The 19710-nt window shown below is 42.9% G+C and overlaps 1 protein-coding gene across 5 annotated transcripts in view; it reads right to left on the bottom strand.

The window, feature by feature from the left end:
- ADAMTSL1 (ADAMTS like 1) overlaps positions 1-10989 on the bottom strand; it is an 815531-nt gene extending 804542 nt beyond the window's left edge. For all 5 annotated transcript variants that reach the window (XR_009763308.1, XM_061630623.1, XM_061630637.1 and 2 more), the window contains exon 1: positions 10281-10989. Coding sequence is in view for 4 of the 5 variants with exons in the window: in XM_061630623.1 (XP_061486607.1) it covers positions 10281-10364 (84 nt within the window). In the remaining variant the exon portion in view is untranslated. The remainder of the gene's footprint in view (positions 1-10280) is intronic.
- Positions 10990-19710: the final 8721 nt, after the last annotated feature.

The raw sequence follows: 19710 nt of genomic DNA, 5'->3' as shown, positions 1-19710 counted from the left end.
CAATGCCCCCATCCCCCACCCCCGGCTACAGGTGTGCATGAAGGCAATCACCCTTTCCCTTAGCTTCTGGTATTCAAGCAGAGCTTGGAAAAGTTACTTTTTTGAACTACAATTCCCATCAGCCCAATCCAGTGGCCATGCTGGCTGGGGCTGATGGGAGTTGTAGTTTAAAAAAGTAACTTTTCCAAGCTCTGGTATTCAGTGGCATACACCCTCTGTCCTCGAGGTTACATATAACCAAGAGCAGGCTCTATCTGTAGCTGCTCTCCCTCAGTGGGATGCTCTCCCCAGGGAGCACACTTGGTGCCATCACAGGTAGCTTTTAGAGATCAGACAAAGACATTCATATTTACCCAGGCTTTTGAAAGTAATTGAGAACATTCTGCAGTATTATTTCTGGGCTGTTGTGTTGTTCATCTTTTAGTGGGGTGCACTAGGGTTTGTTCCTTTTAATAGCAGCGGTAGATCAACACTTTAAGTAAAATAAAAAATATTATTTTTTACGCATTTGTTTAGTAACATTGTGTGTACTTTATAGATTAGTAAGTCGCTTTAAAACTTTTTTGTGGAAAACAATGAATAAATGAAATAAATAATACAAAATATAGTCATAATGATTAGTATGGTCTGACGGCACATGAGGCCAGCACCCTGCTGAAGCTAAGCAGGTTCAGGTCTGGTCAGTGCCTGGATGGGAGACGTCCTGGGAACTATATGTGAGCCACCTTGGGTTTCTATGATGAAAAGAAAGGCAGGGTATAAATGTAATAAATAAATAATAACCACTGATGCATTTATCCTTCATGAATTTGTCTTAATTATACGTTAAAGCTATTTAAGCTAGAGGCCATCACAATATCCATACATGTATTACTTTAAGTGAAGATCTATTTCCCATTCCTACAAGAGACAAAGAGATAATGTGCAGACACCCAGGGATTGTTAGGGGTCTGCGGTAGGACTCTTAAAAGTTATTATATTCAGGTTCCTCCTTTCCATTATGACAGGTGTTCTCTCAGTGTTGTGTTTTAGCGGAGAAGGAGATAATGTACCTATTGTATTTAAAGGCCAATTCAGACTGAAAACCACCAATATGGACTTATAGTACATGTGATGGAGCAGAAAGTGTACGTGCACACACCTATATTTTTATTTTATCTTAATTTGTTTAATGAACTTCTCACCCTTCATCAATTAGAGATCCCAGGGTAGCTTACAAAATACTGAACAAAAACCCCCAATAAAAACATTTAAAATTATAAAACCTGCAAAAGTCCTTTTTTTAAAAAAAAAATCATTACATAATATATATAATAAATATAGCAGCAATTCATAAAGACTAGGATCTTGAACAAAGGCCTGGATGAACATCTACATCTTAAACTTGTGCTGGAAGCCCAGTGACATACTGACCTGTGCCTTCCAGGGGAGTGAATTTCACACCACTACAGAGTAAGCTCTATCCCCCTTTCAACCATATCACTGTACAGTGAGCTGCATCTGTCTTTCTGCCAATCTCAGGGCCTGGGTCAGCTGATATGACATACAATAAAGAAACACACATATCCACGAGTGCAATATCAGATTCCCACAATTCTTTGCTTTATCTCAAGACAAATGCAAGAAAAAGATCATTTGTCACCCTGATCTCTACTTCATATTTACTAGGCTGTATGCATTACAGCTAATAATATTAAATATATTTTCAGCAGCAGCATTACTTCCTAGCTGTGGAACAGTGATTACCAACTGAATTTTTTGTTGACTTCAGTGCTCAACCCAAGGCCCTAGTTATTACGTATAAACCCATAAATTGAATCATTTTCTACATCTGAGCTTTTTCTCCACATATGAGCTTGCCTGATCTTTAAGACTAAGAATTTCTCAGGATGCCTTGCTTGCTATAGAAGATTATGTAGTACTACCTGTTGGAAGTGGGGCAAGAGCAACCCCTGTTTTGGGTTCTTTTGTTTGTATTCCAGAAGGAAGATAGAATTAGGGACCTCCAGCTGGCGAGGATTGCCTACCTTTACCTGTGCTGTTCTCTTCCTAACTTCTTTCCATTGTAAACTGATATGCTCAGGGAAGCTTATCTGCCCTTCCTTCCTTTGTCTTTTTCTTCAACTCTCCAAGGAGAGAGGAGACATCTTTGTCTTTGCTCTCTCTCCTGAGCCATGAGGGCAATACCCAAGCCTGGGCATTGTGCCTCCAACTTAGTTAGAACTAGGTATGCCTTTCCTATCTACTATGTATTTCTATAAATAAAGTAGCTTTTCTTATTTTACTAAGGCTTAAGTCTCAGTGATCTAAATGCAGGGTAAAAACTTGCTTCTAAGGTAAATACACATACTGGCACACACCCATCTCTGTCTGCTAAGAATCTCTGTATATACATATTTCTATATGTGGAAAATAGTTTTAATTTAGTAAATTTGTTTATTAGAAAAGATATAGATGCCCACATCATTTTGGAAAATACCTAAAAGGTTTGTCCTTATAGGGAACCCTGCAACATCAGAAAGGATGTGTGATAGAGCTTATCTAGTAAAGTATAATGTTTAACTTTCTTAGGCATTGTATTCCTATGTAAAAGGATGGCGCCTATACCCCCACCAACGCCCTAACCTAAAGAAGAAAAACAACACCATATAAGGGAAATGGAAACTAGAAAGGGTCCTCCATGAGGAGAAAACGAAACCACACGTATATGATTTCCTGTAAATGGGCTGATTTCGGGAAAATGGGTAGGGGCTTATGCTATACTTTCTATACGTAATAATCTACTTGCTACAAAAAGGCTGGCTGCGTCCAGCAGGGCAGAATCAGCCTGGCTGCTTCTCCTCTTGCAAGTGTACTAATAAACTTGGCATATTTTACTACTAGTTTCGTCGTTTCTAGGTTTATTGGAACCTTGTGATCTGGGAGCGAGCCTTAGCCTATCAATATTCAAATATTGAGGCATTATTGTTAACATATAACAAAGAGTTATGGTCACCCAGTAAGCTAAATTGAATTGCAAATTGTGCCTGAAACTAAAAAGGACTAAGTACTGTGTGTGATTTTCAAAGAGATCAAAAAGGAGACTTTAGGTTAGAGAAAGAAAAGCAGAACAAAAGATAGGAAACCATGGCTGAAGAATCAACACTTAAGATAAGCATCCCAAGACTAGAGAAGGACAATTATGTGATTTGGCGTCTTAGAACGACTGCACCTCTGGAAGGGGAGAGTCCTCACTGATCCTGAACCCTCAGCAGCAGATGAAACAGCCATTGCATCCTGGAAGCATAAGCATGCCAAAGTGAAGTGTCTTCTTATTTCTGCTTTATCAGATGAGGCACTAAATGTTTGCATGGGCTGTAGCAGCTAAAAAAAATGGGAGAAACTTGACAAAGTGTATAACAGAAAATCTAAAAATCATGTGATGTTTCTCTATAAGTCACTGTGCACACTGAAAGAGTCTGACAGAGAAGATCTGAATACACTTCTAGACAGATTTACAAGTCTGCTCTGAGAATTAGAAAGATGTGGGAGGTCACTGGACCACGATTTACAACAAGTAATGCTCCTGGCCTCTCTAAATAAAGATCAACTGACTGCTTGCATATTAGAACAGACCGATCAGAATATGGATCAGATTATGTCACATCTGAAAGATCAGGACTATAAAGAGCGACAGGAACAAGTTCTGTCTGAAACATCAGAAACAGCAACCAAAGGCAGGATAGAGAAATGAGTCATGCCCCGAAGCCACAGTAGGGTACAGACAAACAAAGGAAGAATTGCTTCAAATGCAAATCTCCTAATCACCTTCAAAGAGATTGTCTTAGAAGAGACACAGGACAAAGAGTTGATTTTAACTAAAGGCAAGCTGAAAGAAAAACACATGGCCAGACTAAAGGGAAGCTACAGTTACCATGTATCTGATGGAAAGAATGATGATGATAAAACCAGATTTGTAATGGACACAGGTTGTACCGTGCATTTAATAAATGATAAAAAATTGTTTAAGAATTTTAGAGCCCATACACAGAATACAATAACTGCATCAGGAGACATGTTCTGTTCTCAAGGAATAGGCACAGTGCAGACACATTGCAAAACACCAGAGGGCGCCAGAGAGCTTGAACTGAAAAATTGCCTATTTGTTCCAGCATTTAAAGATAATTTAATAGTGCCACTAAAATCGTGGAGATTGGAGGTCAACTTTATCTAAGTGACAAAATTTGCCAGGCTTTAGATGAAGGAGAAGTATGTTGTACTGCAACACTGAAAAATGGACTTTTGCATTTGGAATATTTTGAAACTCTGCATGCAAATACAGCCAAAGAAACCTGTGATTCTGGATGTTTACATGTTTGGCATCAAAGAATGGGACATGACAGCTGAGCCAGAATCAGTGCTCTAGAGAAGAAAAATTTGGCTAGAGGCATTAAAATTGGACAATGTAAATCTACAGAAAAATGTGAATGTTGTATAAAGACAAAAAGTGTGAAACCAAAATTTCCTAAGAAAAGTGAAAGGAAAACTACAAAACCTCTAGAATTAATTCACACAGACCTTTGTGAACCCATGAAAATGCCATCACAGGGCAGAAATTTATACATGCTCACTTTCATAGATGATGACTCGAAGTATAATACTGAGAGAGAGAAATAAAGTACTTCAAAAATTGAAGGACTATGTCAGAATTGTGCCCATCAAATTTGGCAGAAACCCACAGATTATAAGATCTGACAATGGAGAAGAATTTGTGTCCAGGGCTATACAAGACTTTTTAGGTGAGGAAGGCACAGAGCACCAGACTACTGTTGTTTATACTCCAGAATAAAATGGGGTCACAGAATACATGAACCAGACTCTTGGACAGATGATTCGTTCCTTATTGGAAGATGCACAGTTACCACAGAAGTACTGGGGGAAGCAGTGGTTACTGCCACCTATCTGTAGAGCAGACTTCTGGCAGCTGCAACCAACAAAACACCCTTTGAGCTATGGCATGATCGGACACCAAGTGTTTCTCATCTTCGTGTATTCGGCTTCAAGGCCTTTATGCACATTCGAAAACAAGAGGTTAAAATTTGACAACACTGCCAAGGAAGGAATAATCACTGCATATTCTTCATATACAGAGTCATAGATCCCAAAACTGGTGAAGTTGGAGTATACAGAGCTGTCTGCTTTGATGAAGGAAAGTGTGCACAGCAACCAGAAGGGGCGCCACACCAAACAGATGACAGCGAAATGGAAGAAGAAACTGAGCTATTCTTCTACAACAGAAGGTATAACAATAATACATCAGCAGAGGATGATGAGGAGTCTGAGCCAGAAGAGGCATCAGAGCCAGAAGGGGCAGCCGAAGCGCCAGCAACCAGATGCTCTGAACGCACCAACAAAGGTGTACCACCAGAAAGACTTTGTGAGAGATGAACTTCCAGAGCCAGAGACCTGGAAAGAGATTGAAGCCTTATCCAAAGCTGAAGCTGAGAGGTGAAGGCAGCCAGCCAAGGAAGAGCTGGAAGCTCTACACAAGAATAAAATTTGGACACTGACCAAGCTTTCTCAAGGAAGGAAAGCTGTAGATATTCAAGAAAAAGCCAGATGCTGAAGGAAACGTTGAGAGATACAAGGCAAGACTAGTAGCCAAAGGACACTCTCAAAAGTATGGACAAGACTACTATGAAACATTTGCTCCTGTAATCAAATGCACAACCATCAGAACTTTTCTGAGTGTTGCTGCTAACAAGAAAATGCAGGTAGAGCACATGGATATAAAAACAGCATTCTTGCATGGAGAAATAGAAGAGGAAATCTACATGCAGCAACCACCAGGGTTTGAAGTTCCAGGAAAGGAAACCCTAGTGTGTAAACTTCAAAAATCCATCTATGGACTGAAACAGGCTGCCAAATCCTGGAATGAGAAACTGAGCAAAATGCTCTTGAAAGAAGGCTTTGTACAAGGCAGAGCAGAGCCATGCCTGTACAGCAGATTCAAGAACAACAGATGGACTTAGTTATTGATTTACGTTGATGATCTACTGTTGGCTTATCAAGACCCATTGGACAAGCAACAACTAGTGAATCATCTCAACAAGGAGGTTGAAGTGAAGTGCCTAGGTGATGTCACTCACTATCTCGGAATACAAATTAAAAGAGAAGATGATGGATCCTTCTTGCTGAGTCAAAGACAAAAGATCCAAGACTTTCTCAAGAGTCTAGGACTGAAAGATGCAAATCCAGCACCTACTCCAATGGAAGTAGGATATCTAAAACCAGACCACAACAAACAACTAGACAAGCCATTGGGAAACTTCTGTGTATTAGCACTGTTACCAGGCCAGATGTGGAGGGAGAAGTGGGATATATGTGCAGAAAAACCAGTTCGCCAACCAAAAAGGACTGAGAAGCAATCAAGAGAGTGGTGAGATATCTGAAGGGCACTGCAACCACGAAACTGAAATTAGCGGCTACCTGAGATCCCAAACTAGTGGGATGTGCAGATACTGATTGGGCTGAAGACACTACAGATCAAAAATCCACCAGTGGAAACATCTACTATGGAGATTCTGTGATCAGCTGGGCAAGTCAGAAACAAGAGACTGTCACACAGTCTTCCACAGAAGCAGACTATGTGTTAGCTTCTGAAGCAAGCAGACAGCTGACATGGCTACTTGAACTGTTCAAGGATTTAGGCATCTCTGTTCCTGGGCCTGTCGTGATGCATGAAGACAACCAAGGATGCATCAGACTCGTGGAGTCAGAAGGGGTAAGTTCACAAACCAAGCACACAGACGTGAAGCACCATATCATTAGAGATACCTACCATAAAGAACTACTCAAGATGGTGTATTGTCCAATGGAAGACATTACTGCAGACGCTCTGACAAAGGCTTTGGGCAAAGTCAGATGCTGCAAGCTGCAAGACAAGATTAACCTCGTGGACTGAGCCAAACACTCGTTGAGAAGTCGTGTTGGAAGTGGGGCAACAGCAATTCCTTTTTTGGGTTCTTTTGTTTTTATTCCAAAAGGAAGATAGAGTTAGGGTCCTCCAGTTGGCGAGGATTGCCTACCTTTACCTGTGCTGTTCTCTATCTGACTTCCTTCCACTGTAAACAGATATGCTCAGGGAAACTTATCTGCCCTTCCTTCCTTTGTCTTTTTCTTCAACTGTCCAAGGAGAGAGGAGGAATCGTTGTCTCTCTCCTGAGCCATGAGGGCAATACCAAGCCTGGGCGTTGTGCCTCCAACTTAGCTAGTTAGAACTAGGTATGCGTTTCCTATCTACTATGTATTTCTATAAATAAACTAGCTTTTCTTATTTTACTATGGCTTAAGTCTCAGTGATCTAAATGCAGGGTAAAAGCTTGCTTCTAAGGTAAATACACATACTGGCACACATGCAGCTCTGACTGCTGAGAATCTCTGCATATACATATTTCTATAACACTACCCCAGATGCATGTCAACAGTATGAGGTGCCATTGAAAAGAAGATTCTGCTTTGTAAAGGTGGAACTCACTTGTCAGAGAGGCCAATCAGGCTTCTGCACTTTAGAACTGATCAATCCAAGTTGGGTAGGCAAGGGAAAATATGTGATGGAAGCATCATCAAATCCAGAGCCCTGCTGGGGTTGCATGGAAAAGATGGAAGGAACCACTTTTTTTACCATTCTGTGCCGCTCCATCCCTTTCTTTTACATTTATATTTTCCCCTTTCATTGGTTCCCTCATGTCTGCATGCCAACTACAAGTGTTCCCCCCCAGAAGGTGTCTAAGCAAGGAGAGGGCTTTGGATAAAGCAGATCCAAAGCCTTCCCCAATGTACAGCCATCATGCTCCCTTTTTCTCTCTCTGCTGTTGGAGCACTGACAGTGATGAACCTTTCCACTGCTGCAACAGGAAGGCATCCTCCCTTTCCACTAGGGAGGAGGGCTATTCCTTATATCCTATGGCCCCTGGAATACCCTCCCAGGGATCCGTTTGGTTGTGCCCTTATATATTTAAGTTTTAAAATTGTAAACATTCTGCCTGATCTTCCTAGGTAAATCACTACGCTGGGAAACTCTTCTGTTTGATGGTACAATTGGATGTCTCATTTAAGGCATCTGTGGTATATCTTTCCTATTGATTCTTTTATTGTTCATTTCCGAAAGTCCATTCTACATAATTTTTAGGAATGCTTGTGCCCTATTACTTAATTTTTCAAGTTGTGTTGACTACTTTGTCCACTGTACATGGAAGATGATTATTTTAAAAAAATGCTGGATTGCAGATGCATTGCATGCAAGTCTGGAATTTGTCACTACTGGCACTAAGTCTAAAGTCAATGCAGTGGAAGGGGGTCCAAATCCTGGGTCCAAAATTAAGACCTAATTCCTTGTAAAAAGGTTGGAAACCTACAGTCATTTAACATACAGCAATTCAAACTCAAATCCAGAAAATCTATCATTCAGTAGGTACGCAACATACCATTCCTGATAACTCTTCTAATCTCTTTCTCCACCACCCAATTTACATTTAACAACCTGTGTACCAACATACAATCATGGCACACTGATAAAAGCAATTGTTTAGTGCACTGAATGTTTGGTTTTTAGATATTATTGACAGCAGACTATCCAAGAAAAGGCAACAGCCTTAGAATAAAAAAAGTGTGTGTGTTTAAGATGACACATTCAGCAGTTTATTAATGTACATCTAGCAGGAAGATATGATCTATATTCAAAACAATGGGCAAAAATAGAATTTGGCAGAATGCAAACTATGGATTTTATTTTGGCACTATGGGGACTGGAATATGCCATATTTATTATTCTTGTGGTACAGGCAGAAAAAGCAAACAATCTCCACTTACACAGTGGCATTTGCAGAGACTATATTTTAAAACTCAGAGGATGCTGGCATAATCCACCCTGGCACAACCCACACAACAGAGATAGGTACTTTTGGCACCTTGAATAAAATGTTTTCAGAGACATTGGGAAGGCAAAGGAAAGGGGACACTGAAATGAATGCAGTCTGACATAATTTATATTTTTAAATTTTAGCTTCCATTGCTTTAGAAGAAAACAAGCTAATCTTGCATCCCTGGTGTTTTGCATGCCAGTTTCAAGTTTTGCTGTTAGCTGTTCTTTTAAATACTTCCTACAAAAAGTCATCACAAAATTAGTTCTCTTTCATCCTTCCACTTCCCTGCTGCTTCAGCTGTTGTGGAGTCATATGCAGAGAAAATGTAAGTTACCTGCCTCTCTAAGTTCCCTCAAGTGACAGGGGACACAGTTCTATCCTTAGCACCAACTTGCCTGCAGAAAGTGGCATGTCTCTCTGGAACGTTACACCAGGATCTGCATGTTTAGGGAATTCTGGTTGTAATTGAAGAGGATGACCACATCCTGAATTCAGGCATTAAAAACATACAGCCCAAAGGCAGCTTTCCGATTCTTCTTTCCTTGCTGCCACTTATCTGCAGTCAGCAACCAAGTTGCTGGAGCTGAACAGCTTCTCGGAGCCTACCAAAGAGACACTGTACACAGCATGACAGAAATTAACCCTGTGTTAGCATCTCTGCAAGATACCAAAGCAGCAGTATGGAACACCCACCCCCACTTGTCTAGACAAGTTGAAAGATCAAAACTTGCACCAGTCAAAATGAGGAGACTTTTTTTTCCAAGTTCACATGTCATCTTCTGCAAGTTCAAAGTTCCCTGGAATTACAGTGTCCGTCCTGGAACAAAAAAGTCCACTATTTTAAAATAACTTTAAGGACATCCTAAAGCAAATGACACCTGTCAACCTCAGCTTGGAGTCATCATAAAGGGTAAAAGCCTAGAGTTTCTGATAGGCAGCAAATCTTGTTCCGTCCCAAATCTCAGGCTCCTATGACACTCTGTGACGACTGTTAACCCCAAGATCCCCCAACACCATGTAGCATTATGGGGCCGAGGAGATTGCTCGCTTTAAGAGGGGTCCATCTGGGTAGTTCAAGAAGCCCAACAAGTAAAGGGCGCTACAGGCAAGGGGCGTCTAAGAAGAAACACACACTGGCACGGAAAAGGCATTTAAACAGCCCCCTCCTTCTTCCTCACACACACACATATATATATATATTTATAGAGCGAGAGAGCTCAACCGTACTGGAGCATCTATTGGCCTCAGACAACCCCAGCTACACACACACACACGTGTATGTCCACCTGTCATTTCCCGACAGAAGGCTCACCACTCTTAACAACCACGATGAAGGAGGACGCGGGGGATATGGATATGGGACGCGCCTTCCCTTACCTGTGGAGCCGAGTAAAGAAGCCACAAGGTGACCGAGAAAATAGAAGCAACTGTCCAGTTACGCTGCCCCACTGGCGCTGCCATAGTCCTCGTCCTCCTCAGCTCCGAGGGCGGGAAAAGGGGGGGGGCGCAAATTCTGCCCCGGTCTCCCACCAACACCTCCTGCTTTAATTAATCCCTCCTGAAGCGGCTGTGCCCTCCTCTGCTGCTCCTCGCTTTGTAGCTGGACGTTCCGAAGGAGCTTTCTTATTGGCAAGGCGGGCTCTGCGGGGATGGGGCACGTGCTTGCTGGAGCGCCACATTTGGGGGGGGAGAGACAAGGAGCAAGCTCGGGAGGGCAGGATGGGGTGTTGCTGTTGCTCGCGCTCTGCTCCTCCTCCCCCCCTTCCTCGGAGTCAGGGCTTGGGGAAAGGCGGAGGAGAGCAACAAACAGCGATTCGCTGCTGGGCTGCTTTAAGCTCCGGCTTTTTCGCCTTTGCTACGACGGCGGGGTTAATTTCAGACACTGGGCTCACTCGAGGCACATTGTCACTAAATGTGTAAGAAGTTTGCAGAGCGGGCAGCCGACCGATAGATAAAAAGGCCTCGCCTAGTTTTACTTGTCTTAAAGAGATACTGCCCCTTTCCCCTTAGGTTTCATCTGTATGTTTTCTTCCCTCCACCGATCCCTTCATCCCTGTTCGCCCGCTCCCCAAAGTCTGCAATGCAAATCCCCTGGGCAGGCAGCAGGTTCAGCACTAAGTTCTGTACTTTAGATGCGCGCCCAGAAACGCAGGCTGAGGCGACAATCCCATGCACGTGGTTTACCTGGGCGTAAGATTCATTAAATATTACCATGGACTTTTCATTATGAAAAAACGTGTAGGCTCACACTGTATGTGTACTGCATTTAGGGCTGCTTCACGCATCCGTTACTTTATTGTACACCAAAGGCAGCAATCCTAATGCACGCTTACCTGGCAATGAGCCCCATGATTTTGAAGCAGTAGAATCTAACTAGATGCTTCATACACTGGAGACATCATTTTGCAATGGGACTTAACTTCGCAGTAAGAATAAATAGGACCAGGCTGCACAGTGAAAGGTGAGAGCCACTGTGGTGTAGTGGTTAAGGCAGCCTTTCCCAACAGGTGTGCCTCCAGATGTTGTTGGACCACAACTCCCATCAGCCTCAGCCATGTTGGCTGAGGCTGATGGGAGTTGTGGTCCAACAACATCTGGAGGCACACTGGTTGGGAAAGGCTGGGTTAAGGTGTTGGACTAGGACCTGGGAGACCAGGGTTCAAATCCCCATATAGCCATGAAGTTCACTGGGTGACCTTGGGCCAGTCACTGCATCTCAGCCTCAGGGAAAGGGTCGACATAAGTTGGAATCAACATTTACATTTTGCACAGTGAATATGTGTACACTAAAGAGCAACTCCCCTATGGGGAAAGGCTACAACATTTTTGAGTTTTTGAGTTTAGACAAATGGCCAGTAAGACAGGACATGGTAGAGGTATATAAATATGCATGGAGTGGAAGAAATTGATAAAGAAAAGTTTTCTCCCGCATATAATACTAGAACTAGGGGATATCCAATGGAACTGAATGTTGGAAAATTCAGGACAGCCAAAAGAAAATACTTCTATCTTCACAGAGCTCATAGTTAAACTATGGAATTGTCTCCCTTAAGAGGCAGTGATGGCCACCAACCTGGAGGGCTTTAAAAGAGTACTAGACAAATTCATGGCAGAAAAGGCTATCAAAGGGTACTAGCCATGATGGCTATGTTCTACCTCCACTGTGGAGGCAGAATGCCTTTGAATGCCAGTTGCGCGGAAGCACAAGTGCTCTTGAGCTCAGGTCCTGCTTGCAGGCTTCCCATAGGCATCTGAGTGGCCAGTGTGTGAACAGGATGCAGGACTAGATGGGCCATTGGCCTGATCCAGCAGCTCTTTTTATGTTCTTATGCATACATGGGCTGCAATCCTACACCCACTTTCCTGGGAGAAAGCCCTATTGAACTCAATGAGACTTATTCTAAATAGGCATGTAGAGGATTGCGCTGTTAGGCAAAACAGGGGTTTGCTGTGGGAAATGAGGGAAACTTTGCCAACTGAAGGGTATCTAGGTGACTGTATTCTGATGCAGACCATCCCATTTCTGTCTTTAACTACACCCCCTACTCCACAATCTGCTGCTAAATTGAAAACAAGCTCTAGAAACAGGAGCATAGCCTACTCACAGGGTTGTTGTGAGGATAAAATGGAGACAAGAGAACCATATACATTACCTTGACCTCCTTAGAGGAAAGGCAAGATATAATGTAATAAATAAATAAATAAATAAAATAAACAGTTTAATTTATATCCTAACCCTTTGTCTACTTAGAAGTAATTCCACTGAAGGGCTTATTCACAAGGATATGTTCCTCAGAATGCAGCCTTGCAGCCTGATCCTATGGAGGTTTGCTCAGAAGAGTCCCACAATGCTGCCATTTAGATAGATCTCACAGGAAAGTAGTGCCTAATTGACTGTATTGTTGTTGTTGTTGTTGTTATGTGCTCTCAAGTCGATTACAAGTTATAGCGACCCTATGAATCATCAACCTCCAACAGCATCTGTCATGAACCACCGTGTTCAGATCTAGTAAGTTCAGGTCTGTGGCTTCCTTTATGGAATTAATCCATCTCTTGTTTGGCCTTCCTCTTTTTCTACTCCCCTCTGTTTTTCCCAGCATTACTGTCTTTTCTAGTGAATCATGTCTTCTCATTATGTGTCCAAAGTATGCTAACCTCATTTTCATCATTTTAGCTTCTACAGTAGTGATAGTTCTGGTTTAATTTGTTCTAACACCCAATTATTTGTCTTTTTTGAAGTCCATGGTATGCGCTAAGCTCTCCTCCAACACCACATTTCAAATTGACTGTGTATCAGCTCTTAAAGACACAGTGACAGAAACCTTAACATGCACCAATGTATTACTCTTGTTAATTAGTGCCTGGTCCTGCCAGTAAATATTTCTCAAGCAATAAAAGGACAGAGATTCACCATCTACTCCCACACTTTATCCCAGTCCTGGCAATATATAGGTCAACCCTCCGCCCACATCATCCATTACTATGATGCACAGTTTGGTAGTAATAGCATAATAATGAATACAATGGTAAATTGAGAATCTTCATTGTATAGGCTAAAGTGGTCATACTGTCTTACATTCTGCAACTACATTCTGCAAGTATAGTGCAGCCTCAATTATTCAGAATTTCTTTGGTGGCACTGATACTTCGCAATAATCACAACTTCAGCTGCAAACACTCTAGTCGCCATATCAAAGCATTTCCATTAGCCACAACTGGAGGGGGAACAGATTGATATGCTGATGAGTTGCAAAATCTCTTTGAAGCTGATGTTTTTTTAAAAAAAACAACACTCAAGCAGTTCCCACCAGGTTTTACAATAAAAAGAAGCAAGGTTTGACTAGCGTTGTGTGTACCCATTTTCAGAAGAGAAACGTGGAGATGGACTGGAACCAGCAGAACAGTGAGTGTATTTCAGAGGAACAACAATGTTGTTTAAGGAAGAGACATCCTACAAATTCAGATAATTAGGTTTTCAGATAAAGAATGAATAATGGGAGTTGTCATCTTTGGTATGCTGATATGGTATGCATGAAACATGAACTCACTTGACATGAAGTATGAAAACAGCTTATTTTCCTGAGTGCTCAACCAAAACTAGACTTACATATTTTAATATCAGTGCTCCAATCCTCGGAATACTTACTTGGAAGTAAGTCCAATTGTGCTTTACATGACTCATAAGCATGCATAAGAACAGCCTAGTTGACATGTTTTACTGGTCATGATCCAGCAACTGCAGCATGGTACAAAAATTGGACAAGTGTCATTTTTTTCCCCCTGCAACTGAGCTAGAGTGGTAAGAAAAGTTTCACCTTTTTAATTTTGTGTATCAGGCTGCCGTTAAAGGCACAGAAGCAGGACCAGTTTTAAAAAAGAAAATAAAACAAAAAGGCTGATATTCTACAAAGTACATAGATTTCATCAGAGCTATAAGAAGTAAAGATGCTTGAAGATTAAGGCACTTGCTAGATCTTTAAGAAACTTTTGATTCACAGCTTTAAAAGCTTTGGCCTGCATATAAAGCCAGACATCTGTTAATGAAAAAGTTGCAAGACACATTTCTAACAATCAAAAGGAATACCAACCTGGACAGATTTGTGTTGGCAGCCTGTGAAAGAGTCAGCTTGGATCCCCAAAGTCTCTTGCAAAACCACAAGAAAATGTATTATTATTATTACACACATTTCTCAGCTCCCATCATGAGTATATGTGAACACTCCTTTAGCATCTGGGCATATAGTATTTACATACTTGGATTATCCATGGAAAATACACACCTCACTGAAAAGCCAAATACATCATATGGGAATCCTAAATAAAACTATATGGTGATTAAGCAGCATGTATGCAGGCTAAAGACAGACAGCTCTCTTCATCTTTTGTGCATTATGTCAACCATTGCTGGGGCACTTCCCCTCCACCCTACAGAGAAGGTGAGGTGGTATTTGATGTTTAAATTTCAGCATGAACAAAGACTGGAGGAGATTTATACCACATTTAATCAAATAAATCTTCAATTTCTGTTGTGCATATGATGAAATCTAAGCAAGCGCTTAGTGAAATATGTGGTCAGCCAAGATATGTGGTCAGCCAATAAATTCTCCCAACACAGAGAGAGAGAGAGCAAACAAACAATGTTGGCTGAACATATAAACATTCTGCTGTACAGTTCAATATTTTACCCATTTATAATTTTAAAAAAAGGTAAAGGTGTCCCCACACTTGTAGTGCGAGTCGTTTCGGTCTCTTAGGGTGATGCCTTGAGACGTTTACTAGGCAGACCGTATATATGGGGTGGGATTGCAAGTGCCTCCCCTGGCCTTTCTTTACCCTCCAGCATACGCCGGGTACTCATTTTACCGACCACGGATGGATGGAAGGCTGAGTGGTCCTCGACCCCTTTTACCGGAGATTCAACTTCCTCCTTCCATTGGAATCGAACTCCGGCAGTGAGCAGAGCTTCAGCTGCATTACCACTGCTTACCTGAAAAAGTCTATAGCCATAGGGTGCTGTGTTTTGGAATGGAATAACACCAACCAAGAGAGGAGCTTTTTACCTTGAGTAGTGGCCTATTTGTCCAGAACAAGCTGTTGCAATGATGGCAGCATCCAGTGTTGTCATCTAATGACTACATATAGAACAGGGCACTCAAGCTGGATATATACACCTAATTCTTTGTAGTAAAGTTCAAGAGGGCTGCACCATTAATTGCAAGGATACGCCCTCCCCCACTGACTCTTCATAGGATTGTAAATTAAGCTATTTCAGCAAGTCCCACTGGGACCCCCCCTGCCAGGCTTCCTCTCAAGATTGCGTCCATAGGCTTGCAGCTACAGGCAATGTTGACTCCAGGCTTGTGGTAGGGGCATCATGGTCAGGATTCTTTCTGTAGGCCCACTTCCTTGTCACCACTGTTACCACCCATTCATTTGCTCTTTTCTTTTGAGCCCAATTTTCATGAGAAGTTAAGAGGGGCTGAGGCTGCTGCTGCTGCTGCTCATGGCAGCAATGAGTAAGCAATGAGGGCAAATAAGTAACAATAATAAGCAGGAAGGCTACAGGGGCCGATAGTGAGGTATGAACTACCCACTGAAGCCTGCCCTAGCACAGGCCCTAACCTTGCTTGCAATACTATGTATGCTTATATGAGAATTACTCATGTGTAAACATGCAGAGATTCAAGCTACACCATTCTAGTCCATAAATGTGTATGCATATGAAGCTTCCTCATACTAAGTCAGATGCTTTATCTATCTTGTTAGAATGGAAAATTTTGAATTGATTTGTTACATGTGAAATAGATCTTTAGTAAAAGCCAATGTTAAGTTGTCTGACATGCAAGGGTTAAGGGATGAAGGCCGACACTGGAACAACAAGTAAGACTCACATATTTTGTATCATCTTGTGGTGCTGTGCGTGACTATGCCAGGCCAAGACAAGACTCCCAAGACTCCCACCTGTGTGCTTTGTGCAATCTGCCTAGTGATAGAAGAATATATCTATGCTTGTGAAAACTGTAACTTTAGACCTCACTGGACTGGCAAGAGCTGCCCGTGAGTCTCCGTTTGCAAACGTAATAAAGCTTTGGTTTGAAACCTTGAGTCTCACGTTGTTTGAGTATTGGGATCTCATCCAGCGGTACGAACCTCGGAATTGAGTGTAACAACTTGGCGAAGCCAGCCAGGAGATTCCTCTGGTGACCCGTCGGCTCCTTGGGCCGCGCCGGAGAGCCAGGGATAGAGCGCTCCAGGTCGTTTTGGCCTCCCCTGGGGCTGGGCAGATCGGAGAGCAAGTAGCACGACAGTATCAATTGAGGACTCCCTTTTAGAGACTCGAGCAAACCAACGCCTATCCGGACGCGGATTCCTCTTCCCGACAAAACCCGGTAAGCATTGCGGGAATCTAAGGAGAGATGGGAGGATGAGAGCCTACTGAAAATCCCAGGGATCCTGTGGGAGGTGGAATCCCCATCTGACCCGGTGCGTGAGTGTGACTGAGACGCAAAAGTGCTTGCGAAGTGAGTGTGGAGTCTGGATTCACGGTTCCGTCTGTCCTGCGAGGGAAGCGGCTGGAGAAAGACGAAGCGAGAGAAGTGGTGTGTGCCAGCTGGGTCAGGGTTGTGAAGCAACCAGGTGAAAACCCCAAGAATGGGAGTAGGGGCATCCAAACAAAAAGGAGGGACACCCCTTAGTTTAGTGTTAAAACATAAAAACCCATTTTTGGGGAGCTATGGGGAGGGGATAGTGTCTAACAAGGGAATGAAAATGTGTTGCCAGAAGGTGTGGCCAAGCTGGGGAGTAGGCTGGCCAGAGGGAGGAACGTTTGATTTAAATGTTATTCAAGCTGTTTGTAAACAAACCAAGACAGATGGGTATGCAGATTCAGCACCATATGCCGAAGTGTGGAAAGCCATGGTGGAGGCTAGACCACAATGGCTTGTTGAATATGAATGTATAAAACTTGGTAAAATAATGTTGGTAGCTAGATCCGGAGGTCAGAGGCCCAAGGACCCCTGCCCTATCCTCCCCGTTGAGGAGGACTTTTTATTGGATAGCTCTATAGTTCAACCCCCACCCTATAACCCACAGCCGGCACTCGTTCGTCCCCCAGCAACGCCAGCCCCCGGTATACCTCCACCCCCACAGACGATGCGGCAGACTAGTGGGGAAATAATGAAGGACCTTTGTAAACAGAGGGAGAGAGGCTATTATGAGAGTGCCCCAACCAAAAACACCAAAAGAGCTAAGAGCCTTCTTAGGGCTAACAGGATTTTGCCGACAATGGATCCCCGAGTACGGAAACAAGGCTAAAGCCCTTTATGAGTCATTAACAAAGGAAGGTTTGAAAGACTGGAAATGGAGGGGCAATATGGAAAAAGCATTTAGAGAATTAAAATCAGTGCTGAGTCGACCCCCAGTGCTTGCCTTGCCTAACGACCAGAAGCCCTATAGACTCTATGTCACTGAAAAGAACGGAGTGGCTTCAGGGGTGTTGGCTCAACAGTGGGGCGACGGGTGGAGACTCTTGGGATTTTACTCGAAGATTCTGGACCCAGTAGCAAAAGGGTGGCCGTCTTGTTTATGTGCAGTAGCAGCAGCAGTGGTATTGCTGAAAAAGGCTGAGAAATTTGTTTTGGGAGCCCCCTTAAACATTCAGGGACCCCACAATGTTGCAAAAATCCTGGGATCAAAGGCAGATAAAGTATTGAATCCTTCCAGGCAAACAGCATACGAGCAAACCTTGACAGGAAGGCGAGGCTTGACACTTTCGGTTTGTAACACTTTGAATCCAGCTATGCTCATGCCAGAGCCTGGTGATCTCCTACATGACTGTTTAGAAATCTTGGAGCAGGATATTTCCATTAGACCAGGGCTGTCAGACATTCCCCTATTAGAAGCTGACCAAGTGTTTGTAGACGGGTCAAGCCGCATCTATGCTGGAAAACTCCTTACAGGAGCGGCAGTAGTAAAAGCAAATTCGGTAGTTTGGACAGGAAAACTTCCTGGAAACTGGTCTGCCCAGCAAGCAGAACTATTTGCAGCAACGAAAGCCTTGAAATTATGGAGAGGGAGGAGAATGAATTTATACACTGACTCTAAATATGTGTTCGGGACAGCCCATGCGTTTGGAGTTTTGTGGAAAGAACGTGGCTTTTTAGGGAGTGATGGTAAGCCCATTCAAAATGGAGAGCAGATTCGGAACTTTTTAATGTCCCTATTATTGCCAAAAGAAGTATCAGTGATGCATGTACCAGCCCATGGGCGCTGCAAGGACCCTATCTTGAGACAGGGTAATAAGTTGGCCGATGAGGCTTCTAAAGAAGCAGCCCTAGGAGGAGAGACGGATCCTCCCCTGGAAGGGGCTCTGCTACCTAGTTTGCCCTTAGCTGAGTTGAAACCCATTTATTCTCCTAAAGAAGAGGAAAGAGCACTAGAGACAAAAGCGAAGAAAAGGGCTGACGGATGGTGGCAAGTACCCAGTGGACATATTATAATACCCAGACCATTGTTAAGACATTTGGTGATTGCAGCACACAAAGCTACACACTTGGGAGGAAGCGCTTTGGGGGATTTGCTAATGCGACAATTAATTGCACCAGGACTATATGTAGAAACTCAAAGGGCGGCAACTCAATGCCCCATATGTGCAGCACAGAACCCAGCCGGCATTAAACCTCCACACCCAATGGGAGGCAGACCTTGGGCATTTTATCCATTTCAACGTCTTCAAATTGACTTTGCAGAATTGCCCAGAACAAATGGGTATAGATATTTGCTAGTAATCATTGATCAGCTTACAGGATGGCCAGAAGCATATCCTTGCAGAAATAACACAGCTGCAACGGTAGCTAAAGTATTGTTGAAAGAAATCATTCCACGTTTTATGCTACCAGAAGTAATTGAATCTGATCAAGGACCACATTTCGTCTCAAAGATTGTACAGGGTGTTGCAACCGCTTTGGGAATACAATGGAAGTTACACACTCCATGGAGGCCCCAATCCTCTGGCCAGATTGAGAGATGTAATCATTCTTTGAAATTGATTGTGGTAAAGATCTGTAGAGAAACTAAGTTAAAATGGCCTGAGGCTTTGCCATTAGCTTTGACTCGACTACGATCTACGCCAAGGGGTGAGACTAAATTAACACCTTATGAGATGTTGTATGGCAGACCTCCTGATCTGGGTATAAGGGAGGGGCAACGAGTATCTTTGATAATAGGGGAAACAGAGTTATGAGAATATGTAATTGCCCTGCAGTCTGTTTTACATGATCTCCATAGGTACGCCAGAGAATTCCAGAGG

Source organism: Rhineura floridana, chromosome 1, assembly GCF_030035675.1.
Source record: "Rhineura floridana isolate rRhiFlo1 chromosome 1, rRhiFlo1.hap2, whole genome shotgun sequence".
In the NCBI taxonomy this organism is placed as follows: Eukaryota; Metazoa; Chordata; class Lepidosauria; order Squamata; family Rhineuridae; genus Rhineura; species Rhineura floridana.
This window is presented reverse-complemented; position numbering and strand designations above follow the sequence as displayed.